The sequence below is a fragment of the Pan troglodytes genome, chromosome 5 (genome assembly GCF_028858775.2).
Source record: "Pan troglodytes isolate AG18354 chromosome 5, NHGRI_mPanTro3-v2.0_pri, whole genome shotgun sequence".
Lineage (NCBI taxonomy): Eukaryota > Metazoa > Chordata > Mammalia > Primates > Hominidae > Pan > Pan troglodytes.
The window spans coordinates 38,817,103-38,829,152 of NC_072403.2; the positions used below are offsets into that span (position 1 = coordinate 38,817,103).

The 12,050-nt window shown below is 44.2% G+C and overlaps 1 protein-coding gene across 3 annotated transcripts; it reads right to left on the bottom strand.

The window, feature by feature from the left end:
* Positions 1 to 583: 583 nt before the first annotated feature.
* PATR-DMB (major histocompatibility complex, class II, DM beta) lies at positions 584 to 7,726 on the bottom strand. Of its 3 annotated transcripts, NM_001134342.3 has the most exons (6): positions 6,709 to 7,726; positions 4,639 to 4,920; positions 3,127 to 3,411; positions 1,491 to 1,607; positions 1,297 to 1,332; positions 584 to 942 (listed from the first exon to the last, which is right to left on the bottom strand). In NM_001134342.3, the coding sequence occupies exons 1-6, from the start codon at positions 6,761 to 6,763 to the stop codon at positions 926 to 928; spliced, it is 792 nt and encodes a 263-aa protein (NP_001127814.1). In that variant the 5' UTR covers positions 6,764 to 7,726; the 3' UTR covers positions 584 to 925. The 3 variants fall into 3 exon arrangements, with proteins under 3 accessions (NP_001127814.1, XP_009449068.1, XP_009449069.1); XM_009450793.5 differs by lacking the exon at positions 1,297 to 1,332 and having other exon boundaries at positions 586 to 942; positions 6,709 to 7,607; XM_009450794.5 differs by lacking the exons at positions 1,297 to 1,332; positions 1,491 to 1,607 and having other exon boundaries at positions 586 to 942; positions 6,709 to 7,607.
* Positions 7,727 to 12,050: the final 4,324 nt, after the last annotated feature.

Below are 12,050 nucleotides of genomic sequence, written 5' to 3' on the forward strand. Positions count from 1 at the left end.
CCCTTGTGTGGTTATTGTGAGAAGAGAATGAGCTACAAATATAAAGGTCTGAGACCAGTGCCTAAGACATAATAATCACTCAAGCTATGTTCCCTTCTGCATTCAGGGTATGGAAGAAATAACTGTCTAGAACTCAATCTGGAGTTAAGCTCTGTCCCCTGAATCCTGAGGGGTATGAGGGGTCTGCCTTACGGTTGTGATGAGGATCAAAGCACCTGGTACAATGCCTGGCCAGAAAGTTGAATAATCGAAAATAGCTAACGTCACTATTGCAGGCTGGCTATGTGCCTGGCAGTGTTCTTAGCCATTTACAAGTATGAACTCATTTAATCCTCATAAGATCCTGTATGAGGTGAGTAAGCTGTTAATTCCCTTCCTTGCCCATACTCTGTGACTCCAACCCACCACAGTTGAATTTCTCCTTATGAATTATAAATCAGAAAATGGCCCCAAATTCTCTCATGTCTAAGTGGGAAAATGGAAGAAGGCATTGATTTCTCCCCTACTCAAGCAGAAGAGAATTAACCTCAGTCCTTGCTTTGCCCATATTCCTTCCCCAGGGCCCCAGGAAGAAGACACGAAAAACAATATTTCCACCAAAGTTTATTTCTCTGAAACAATCATCAGTTGCTGTCCTCTATGGCACACTGAGGGCCCCAGGAGGGTCTTTAACTCCCTTCCTCAGATTATATTCATCCCAGAAATATAGCCTTGGACAATAATTTGGTTACAGCATAGTCCCAGGAATGAGGTCCCCCAAGTTGCTAAGTTTTACATAGGGGAGACTGGGAAATTCAAAGAATTGGATGGAGAAACCATACGATCCAAGATAATGTCAGGGGGTTGAAGATGTTGGAGAGGTATGGTAGCATCATTGAGTTTGAATCTCCTTCTCACTTGGAGTGGAAGTTGTAGGATTCTGCCTCTAGGAAATGTGCCGTCCTACAGAATAAATAAAAGGGAGATAATGAGGCTTCAACCCAACTTGCCCCCATCGTTTGTCACTGTAACCATCCCATGCCTTAATACAGTGATACTGAAAACTCCAGGGCACCAACAACTAATACAAAGGAAGCACCTTCAGCCTCCTCTCCACAGACATCCCACTTGGTAGAAGAGGAGGATGCTCCTTCCTGCTCTTAATCCTAGCAATGGCAGCTTAAATCATGCCCTTGCCTAGATCCTCATGGAAGCTCACCCATATAATAATCAAGATTAGTTGAACCCAACACTAACCCCTCTAACCCGCACCCCTACCAAAGGACAAGTAGGGAAACAGACCAACAGAGATGTTACCTTCTGAATAATTGGACCCAGGAAGAGGAGTGTAACCTAAGAGAGGAAGATACTTGATTATACCAGTCTTTGTGGATGAAAATATCTAGCAGTGTTCACAGCAAATGCGGTAGGAAGGAGAGAGTTAATCACAAACAGAAAGTAAGCAGAGAGTGGGACCAAGAGTGGGGATGGGAGTTCAGAGAGTCACTCACTAGAGTGGCCAGCTCTCCGCCAGCTGATCACACCAAGAGAGAAGATGATGAGGCCCAGGCCCAGAGTCACTGCAGACACAGAAACCTTCAGGGTCTGCATGGGGGACAGCCCAGGTGCTGCAAAAAATAGAAACTTACTTGACCCAGTTCCTGTTGCTCACCCCCAGGGCAATTCCATTTATTGCAGCCACCTCTCAGTGGGTTAAAAGGTCCTTTATCCCAGCTCCAAGGGTCTAGCTCACACCACCCACTCCCAAGAAAATGATCTTTCTCAAATCAAACCCTCGTCCCATGGACCTCTACTCCTAGAGTAAGCCTGGGGAACCCATCTCCCCAGAATTAGCATCCTGGCTTCCAGGTCCTCTCTAATACAGTGGGGCCTCTCAAGGCATCCTCTTTCCTTCCTTTACCCCAAAGCCATCCTTATCAGGATAAAGGGCTCCTCACTGTCCTCTCCATTGCCCCCATGGTAACAATGTTTGCTTCCTTACTTTCTCCAACTGAGCAGCTTCCTATTACACTGTCTTACCACATGTCTTAACCTCCAGTGGATCCATCCTGTGAGTTATCCTACTACTTGTGTACCTTCTACATCTAGGTCTCCCATGTGTCCTTTCAGAGCTTGTCTCCATCCCACTCCACAGCCCCTGCACTTCCTTGGGCTGGTCCTGTTCTGTATCATGTCCCACTCAGATTCTTTTCCCATGATAAAATGAACACTCCACTACTAAAGGGAGGTTCTTGTGCACGCTGTGAGGAGACGTTCCCCAGGAAAGTTCAAGTGAGCATGTGATTTCCACTCTCTTCACTGTTCTCCATTCCCTTCCCAACTGCCCAGCAAGAAACAACACTTCCCACAAGGGGAAACCTGGTTACAGCAGCTGATCTGAGATCCTGTTCTCTGGCCCTTTGTAGACACCCTTCCTCTTCCTCATTTCTTCCTCTTTCTTTTCCAAGAGTCCCCAAAGCTGTGTGCAACTTCTCACGATACCTTTAACTACTCCCAACACTGAGTTCAAACAGTGTTTGAACTGTAATTAATTCTTTATCCACTGGCCCCTGAGCATGCATGCCAAATGGTCTGCCAGCCGTGGCTTTACTACTCCCGTATGCTTGGTAGAGCAGGCCAAATGTAGTACTGCCCCACACCAAGAAAAGCCCCCCTTCTTCAACCTTCATCATTCCTTCAGCTCCCATCTGCTTCTGGCACCGGAATAGTTGAAATCTAAGGAGGCTAGAATAGTGTATTACAATTTGGGGTTCTGAAAATATGATTGCCAAATTTACATCCTCATTTCAAAGCAAGCACGCTCCCCTCTCACCCTCAAACATAGACGCAGCAACATCAACCACACCACCAGAGCAACAATAGCACAGACTAAATATTAAATTGGTGCAAAAGTAATTGCGGTTTTTGCCACTGAAAGTAATGGCAAAAACTGCAATTACTTTTGCACCAACCTAAATATTTCCATTTCTTTATCCCATTTCCCCGTTCTGGTCCTAAGTCCCCCATAAGTTCCTCCAGACTCAGTCCCCATTTTCAGCACTTCGCTGTCTACCATGTACCATGTATCGATCCACATCTCATTTTCTCTGCTTTGACCCTAATTCCATCCATCTGCCATACACTTACTCCAGTCCCGAAGGATGGGCTCAGGAGCCCCAATGTGCTCTACCACACAGGTGTAAGTGTCCCCGTAAGAGGGGGTTAAGGCTAAATGGGAGAGGGTCTGGTATGTCCAGTCTCCATTGGGCTGGGCAGTCTTGTGCGCACTGCTGTGAGGCATGACAAGCTTCCCGTTCTTCCTCCACGTGATGGTCACTTCTGCTGGATAGAAGCCCCACACATAGCAGGCCAGCATCACAGGCTCCCTCGTGTTAAAAGGAGTGGTTTTGGCTACTTGCACAGATGGTGGCCCTGTATAGGAGAAAAAAACATGTTTAGGAAGGAGGGTGATATTCTGGCTGCTTCCTCAACCTGGTTTCTTTCCTATCGCAACTCTTCGTAGATTTTGCAACCCACTTTCCACCCCAGCCCCCTCTGCCATGCTGCCCCTTGAAGGGGAACTGTTAGAATGTATTCCTGCATTACTCTTTCTTCTCTCCCATTCCTTCATTGCCCCTTTCTTTCTTTCCTCCTCCAGAATTATGTTTGATTACAATTAGTAAAAGCCAGATCTGAACTGCAAGCTGTTCTAGAAGTCGTTGTATTTATTTCAAGTACATAAACTGGAAAGTATTTGAAATAAGGAAGCTAAGAGTAATCCAGAGTTGTACTTTGGGTTTTTTTAAGGTGGAAAAGGAATTTTTCTCCAAATCTTGCTTAATACGTTAATTTGCTAGTTAAAGCCTTTTCTCCTCACATAGTTTGAGGAAACAAGCCTAACTTAGGACTCACTCTTAAATTTGGAATGAATGTAGTCAAACTAATGAGATTGCTAATACTGCCATCTTTTAGTAATTTACTCTCCTAGGTGATCCTCTTGCTTGCCTCTATCTTGACATTTTTCAAACACAATCTTAAATAAAAATCCAAGAAATTATGTTAAAATGCAGATTTCCTAGGCTGTATCCCCAGATACTTTCTTTCAACAGATCTGGAGTGGTACTAAGGGGCTTGCATCTTTAACAAGCACCTCCTCCAGGCAATTCTGAGAAAGGTGGTTCAGAAACCACCCTTGAGACACACTGTTCTGTACTGTGGAGATCTTCAAGTTTACTTTCACAAACTTCAAGCCATTGTCAATGCAAGAGTTTAAGGGTGAGAAAAAGCATGTGTCAGAATCCCCTGGGATTCCAAATATTCCCATGCCTGGGCCCACATCAGATCTGGAACATCAAAATCTGGGATAAGAAGGCAAGAACATCTTGGGTATGCATCCTGAGATGCCCCAGCCTCTGCATAACCTCCCCACATGGCTCCTCGCGGTTCAAGCCTCACCTCCCCTTCTTTACTCCTGTTCCACTCACATCAGCCACCTTGTTCCCCTTGAGGTTCAATCCTCCGTCTTTCTACATTTCAGATCCACACATTTTCTCTTATTTGCTGCTCAAATCTCAAACCCCTGGGCCACTGTGGGATCCTCCCTGGCCTGCCCTCCTAACTGCACTTCCTGGTAGCCCCTCTGCACCCCTCTCTCCTCACGTGTCCTGTTGGTCAGTGATCCCCAGAAGGGCTGGGTGTGTGTGGCACAATTCTGAAGCCCATTGCGCAAGCGCTGCATCAGGGTGTCTTGTTGGTTGAGGTGCTGTGAGAGGAAATTCGCCAAGCTATTCAGCACCCCAAATTCGCAAGGGGCCATCTTATTCTCCTCTGGATCCCAGCAGGTCAGCAGATCCTTGTTGAAGGAGATGCAGTATGTGAAATCCTTTGGAGTCCCAGCATCATCCAACAGACAGGAGCTTTCCACGTGGGCCACGAAGCCACCTAGAGGAGCCAGGGAAGGGAGAACAGGTCAATGTCTTCTACTGGCCTGGCAATAAATAAATAAATAAATAAATAATAAATATACACAAATAATAAATATATAAAACATACAGACGTATATTTAGGAGCTCTGCACAGAGCTTTGTCTTTGACCCTGGTTCCTGACATAGAGTGCCTAATCGCTTAGAATTTCCTAGATAACAGGAGTGTCTTTTGTTCTAATGAGGTACTCTTGGTGGGCTCCTGGAGGAGGGGCTGGTCACCAGAAAGACCAAGTCATGATTAGAAGCCTGGAACTTTTAGTCCCATCCCCCATACTCCCTGAAGGGGAAGGGGCTGGAGATTGAGTTAATAATCAGTCATGCCTATGTGATGAAGCCTCCATAAAAATCCCGGAACTATGGAGTTCAGAGACCTTCTCAGTTGGTAAACACATCCACATGCCAGGAGGTGAAGTACCCCAATTCTGTGGGGACAGATCTCCTGTGATTGGGACCCTTCCAGATCTGGTATCTCTTCATCTGGATGTTCATTTGTATCCTTTAAAATATCCTTTGTTAAAGGATGCAAAATTATGATCTAGTGTTCTATATCACTGTGGATGACTATCATTAACAATAATACATTATATCATTTCAAATCGCTAGAAGAAGGATATGGAATGTTTCCAACACAAAGAAATGATAAATGAGATGATGATCTGATCTGATCACTGTACATTACATGTACTAAAACATCATTATCCACCCCGTGAATATGTATAATTATTATTATCAATTAAAATATCCTTTGTAAAAAATCTACAATAATAAGTAAACTTTTCCTGAGTTCCATAAGCCACTTTAGCAAATTATCAACCCCAAGGAGGGGGTCATGGGAACCTCTGATTTGTAGGCAAGTTGGACAGAAGATGTGGGTAATTTGGGAACCTACTACTTGTGATTGGAGTCTGAAATGGAGGCGGTCTTACGGGACTGAGTCTTTAACCTTTGGTGTCTATGTTAACTCCAGTTAATGTCACAATGGAATTGAATTATAGGATATCCAGCTAATATAGGAGAATTGGTTGGTATGAGTAATAAAAAAAAAACCTTACACAGTTGGTCAAAGAAGTGTTGAGTGTGAGCATATAGAAGAAAAAAAGTTGATTTTTCCTATATTCAGCTGAGAACCTAAGCCTTGGTGACATCCAGCTAGTCTGGAACAGATTTCCTGCTCAGGGAACATCTACTGACCAAGCTCATACACTGAAGTTTCTGAAAGTCTGATTTGAGGGAGTCAGTAGAAGTAGTAGATAAGTTTTTAGATCCAATCTCCTCTTTATGCAAGACTAAGCACAGGGATAGGAGTAGCCCCCCGAGATTATTTGCATGTTTAAACATGACAATTTGCCCAGAACACAGACCTTCAATAAGACAAATTATTGAGAGAGTAAAAGGGTCAAGAGAAAGAGTCAGCCTTGTACTGTGCTGGAAATATTAAATATTCACTTAGCACATATTTATGAAGCACTTGCTGCATGCAGGCACTGTGCTAGGAGCTGAGGAGGCAGCAATAAATAAGATGAACATTGTCCTTGCCTATATTCCAGCAGGGAATATACACTGCACAGATAATTATACAGATTAATTACATTAAAATTGCTACAAAGGTAAAGTACAAAGTGCTATAGGAATGTATACCAGGGAGACAAACTATCTGGGGTGTCAAATGCAATTACAAAACGGAACACCCTTACCCTGAAACAGGAGCAGGGGAAGGGAGAGTCCCCAGAAGAAGTGTCCTTACCTGCTCCTGTGCAGCCCAGGCTGAGCCCCAGCAGCAGCGGCAGGAATGTGATCATGCTCTGCTCTGTAAAGATGCCGGGAGTTCAGTCCCCTGGACCAGCTCTTCCAGCGTCCGTGGGTCCTCGCCTGTCCCAGAAGCCCCAGCCTGGGTAGATGATCTCCAGACACTGAGCAGAATACTATATTGCCCGGGTCCCTTGACCCCCCAAATGAGTGATTTGGGGATACCCAGTCCCTAGATATTAAATCTGTTCCTTCCAGCTCACGGGAGTCCAGTGTCCCAAACAGGGACAGATTGGCTAGGTAGGCAGGGACAGATGTAGAGACAAATCGCTGAGTGCCTCAGCCTAGCATCATCAGTTACTAGGTAAACCTCATCCTGCCTTAGTCTTAGACAACAGGTTTCCTGGTCTCTCTTAATTCTTTTTCTGCAGAACAACCAGTAGATTTCCGTAGATTACTGGAGAGAATAATCGCAATATTCCCAGGATGTATGCAGCCTGGGCTGCCCACTGGTTTAACTTTTTCTTCTCAATGCTCTCTCAAAAGACCAGGACCAGATAACCTCTCCTATTCCTTACAGGGAGGTTACCCAAGAAGATAATTACAAAAACCCTTGTCTGTCCTGAGATGAGAGGACCCAGAGCCCTTCTGGGGCAGGTGGCAGAGGCAGGGCTGCTGAGAAGGAAGAAGGCACAGACAGAGTACAGAATTGTCTGGTCTCAAAGCAAGACTGCAGAATAAGGGAAGCAGCGCCACCATAGAGATCAGGAATAGGGGCCTGGAAAATCCCTCCATGGGCCTCCATTGTTGCTTCTGTTCTAGCCAGTCAAGCTTCATTTCCTCCTCAGTTATAATAGCTGCTTTCCGGAGCTAGTAAACCATATCCTCCTACACTCTGAGCAATCTCATGGGGTAGACCGCAGGTTAACACCTCTCAGACTCCTTGAAAAATAGCTGGTGATGGGTCAGTGCCCAGAGCTCACCTGCCTTCCGCCAAACCCTAAACACCCCTGTGTTTCCCCTACTATACCCTGTTCCCTGGGGGCAGGTCCCTGCATTATGAAGCCACTAGGAAAATGAGATAAAGCTTTCCTACTTTTCTTCCCCTGAAAAGACAGATTTTGTTTTTTATTTTTTGAGAATATCAAGTAAGATTTTATTTTTTATTTATTTTTAATTATTTTAACCTTTGTTTTAGGTTCAAGGGTACACGTGCAGGTTTGTTATATAGGTAAATTGTGTGTCATCGGGATTTGATGTAAAAATTTATTTCATCACCCAGGTAATAAGTATAGTATCTGATAGGTAGTGTTTTGATCCTCTCCCTCCTCCCATCCTCCACCCTCAAGTAGGGCCCAGTGTCTATTATTCCCTTTTTTGTGTCCATGTGTACTCAATGTTTAGCTCCCACTTATAAAAGTGAGAACATGCAGTATTTCATTTTCTGCTCCTGCGTTAGTTTGCCTAGGATAACAGCCCCCAGCTCCATCCATGATGCTGCAAAAGACGTGATCTCGTCCTTTTCTGTCTGTGTAGTATTCCATGGTGTATATGTACCACATTTTCTTTATACAGTCTACTGTTGGTGGGCATTTAGGCTGATTCCATGTCTTTGCTATTATGAATACTGCTGCAATGAGCATTTATGTGCATGTGTCTTTATGGTAGAACAATTTATACTCCTTTGGGTATATGCCTAATAATGGGATTGCTGGGACGAATGGTAGCTCTGTTTTAAGGTTCTTGAGAAATTGCCAAACTGCTTTCCTCAATGGCTGAACTAATTTATGTTCCCACCAGCAGTGTATAAGCCTTCCGTTTTCTCTGCAACCTCTCCAACATTTGTTATTTTTTGACTTTTTAATAATAGCCATTCTGACTGGTGTGAGACGGTATCTCATTATGATTTTGATTTGCATTTTTCTAATCATTAGTAATGTTGAACATTTTTTCATATGCTTGTTGGTCACGTGTGTGTCTTGAAAAGGCAGATTTTATGTATTTGCGTATTTATTTTTTTCACAGGTTTTTTTTTGAAAGTCTCACTCTGTTGCCTAGGCTGGAGTACAGTGGGATAATCTCGGCTCACTGCAATCTTCGCCTCCTGGGTTCAAATGATTCTCATGCCTCAGCCACTTGAGTAGCTGGGGTTACAGGCATGTGCCACCACTCCTGGTTAATTTTTGTCTTTTTTTTTTTTTTTTTTTTTGGTAGAGACAGGGTTTCATCATGTTGGCCAGGCTGTTCTTGAACTCCTGACCTCAAGTGATCCACCCACCTCAGCCTCCTAAAGTGCTAGGATTACAGGCATGAGCCATCGTGCCTGGCCTGAAAAAGCAGATTTTAAACGGCAATTCATTCTTCTATCCCATTGTGAACTATACAGTTGATGGATTTTCCATCACTAACTTGAAACTCTAAATTGGCTTCCTTCTGCTCCCCAGTAGGTTTCAGGGCTGCCTCTTCACATCTTAGTTTCTGAGAACTCTTGGATTTTATTAAATAGTGAGCTAAACAAAAGAGGATGTGGAAGGGGCCCCTTGACACCACACTTACCTGCCCTCCCTCAAAGTCCCTGATCTCAGGAAAATCTAATACCTATGAAGAAAATGGGGATAGAAAAATGCATACAAAGATTATTACCAAAAACGAAAGATTCGTTGTGTAACTAATTGAGATTAACTGAAGCTCTGCCATAGCTCCCAGCCACTGCCCCCACTCACCTTGCTTATGTACTCTAACTCTGCTAATGAACCGTCAAGTGTGTTGGAATGGGCAGAATATGGGATGGGGAGTGCATAATCTGTAGAGCTTCTACAGATACAGTGCTAGGTAGGTCCTTTCTATAATATCTCATCTCATCTTAAAAGACTTGTTGGCCGGGCGTGGTGGTTCACGCTTGTAATCCCAGCACTTTGGGAGGCTGAGGAAGGCATATCACCTGAGGTCAGGAGTTTGAGACCAGCCTGGCAAACATGGTGAAACCCCGTCTCTACAAAAAATACAAAAATTAGCTGGGTGTGGTGGCGCGTGCCTGTAATCCCAGCTACTCTGGAGGCTGAGGCAGGAGAATCGCTTGAACCTGGGAGGTGGAGGTTGCAGTGAGCCGAGATCGTGCCACTGCACTCCAGCCTGGGTGACAGAATGAGACTGTCTCAAAAACAAACAAAGAAAAAAAAACTTGTTAATTGTCCTCATTTCCCAGGTTGGAAAACAGGTCCAAAGATTCACACCCAAGGTCTAAAGGCTGTAACTCCTCTTCTTATACAGCTGTTACACATGCATGTGTGTACACACACACACACATACGCACTCTCTTGAGCATGCCCACACACTCACTACATCCTGGAACTGGGATGGCTCAAATAAAGGGAGTTAGTGAGGCCTCTGCTGAGAAAGGGAGAAAGAGAAGAGTCACAATCCATAACCCAATTCACCCAAGTCTTATCTTTCCTGTCCTCAGAGTTCCTTCTGCTCTGAGAACCACCTTCCCTTCCACTTTCTCTTTTGACAAGTTTCAAAACTGTATTTTCCCCCACACACCCCCAGTACATTTCCCCCTCACATTCCTCCCCATCCTGCCCAGGTAAGCTGTTAGCCTAACCTTATAGGAACCAAGTCCTGGGATCCTTTTCAATGTCTACAAAGCCTAGCCCTGGCAAGGGAGCACCGGCTGTGTGGTCCTGTGCCAGCACTGAACATGGCCCTAGCCAGTAACAGTGAGGCTGAATGTAGTTCCCTCTTATGTCTAGATCTCTGCTCCGGCAGTCAAAGGAGATGTGAAACCTTCTGTGAGGCCACAAAAGGAAATGGTAGGAGAGGATTTCACTTCTCTATTAATTCAAACACTGAGGGAGCTTTTTAGAATAAAGAAGGACAGAAAACCCAGACACCTGTGCTCAGCAGTGTTTTCCTTCCTCTCCTCCTCCCAACCCTTCCATTTTTACAGATATAGCTCTGTCTTTCCACCTCTAGCCAATTCAAAATAACATTTCAGTTGCTCTGTCCATTGTTACTTATTTGTTAATTATTGATATAGCACCGGGACCAAAGAGGTATGGAGCCCCAACCAGGTTCCCACATGTTGCCTTTCTTTTATTGCCTCTACACAACCACCCAAAGAGTGAGTCCTCTCCTTTCCCATTGCCTCTGCCCTTAGCCTGACCACCACATGCCTGCAGTAAACTAGTCCCAGGGTTTGTGTGCAAAGCATTACCGGGAACATTCAGAGTGAGAAGATACGGATTCTGCCCCCATATCGCTTTGCTTGTAGGTCAGCTGGGGAGTGAGAACAAACACTTTAAATAGTTTATATTAAAGTAAGTAAGCAATAAGAGAGCAATAAGGCCAGTGGTCTTAAAAGAGAAGAGAGAAATCACCATGGACATGGTAGACAGGGAGTACTCTCAGTTGAGAGGGCCTGGAATGAGCCTTGAATACTGGGCTGGATTTGTGTTGGAGAGGAGGAAGGCAGTTGGCATTGTAGGTCTGGTGTATAGCTCCACAAGCTTGACAATGCTGTGAGGTGCCATCAGGGAGGAGGTGTCCTACGAGAGCCTGGGTTAGCTAAAACAAAGACAAGCTACAATAATGTCACTGGCACTGCACGTTGGAGGAAGTCACAAATGTGATTTCTTGTTTTTTTCTGAGAGTATGGCCATAATAATAAATCTCTTCTAGGCACTTCCTAAAGTTGCTCCATGTCAGTTCTCAGGTTCTTGGGGCAGATGGTTTTAACTGAAGTCTCCATTTTATAAACACAAAATTGCTCAACCAGTTAATCATGCCTCATAGCATAAGACCACATTCGTGACTTCAGTGTCTTTTCAAAACTACACACACCTACATCCTGCCAAGATTATATTACTTGCCCAATCTGTCCAATCCCCACCCCACCCCTGCCATCTACCCCTTACCTCACCTCTGCCCACACACACACCCTCCTCCCCTGTCAGGATTCACTGCTCTAGACTCTGACCTTTGGATTATAGTTTCTGTAGTCAGTTCACCATCCTTCCAACCTACAGTCAAATTATTTGAACTACTAGGGATAGTCTATCTGATTTGCCACTATTTTCCCTTTTTTAATGTTATTTTTTGCCACCACAACTATTGAAGAATGCTATCTTCATCTTACCCATGAGAAAATGGAGGCAGAGGGAGGTTAAGTGGTTGCCCAGATTTACCCAGATACTGAGTAATAAATCCATTACTTGAACTCAGGATTTATTACTTTAAATCCTGTATTGCCAATAATCAATTGGAAAATAACTGAAAATTGCCTATTTATAACAATAAAAACCATAGCATATTTATGAATTAACATATCAAATATAAGAA

Bases quoted from the DNA above. Each gene is read 5' to 3' on its own strand.
- PATR-DMB (NM_001134342.3), bottom strand. From the start codon at position 6,763: ATGATCACATTCCTGCCGCTGCTGCTGGGGCTCAGCCTGGGCTGCACA. The intron at 4,921-6,708 runs GTAAGGACACTT...TGGCTCCTCTAG, and splicing joins CCTGGGCTGCACAGGAGCAG to GTGGCTTCGTGGCCCACGTG. The intron at 3,412-4,638 runs GTGAGGAGAGAG...TCTCCTATACAG, and splicing joins ATCACTGACCAACAGGACAC to GGCCACCATCTGTGCAAGTA.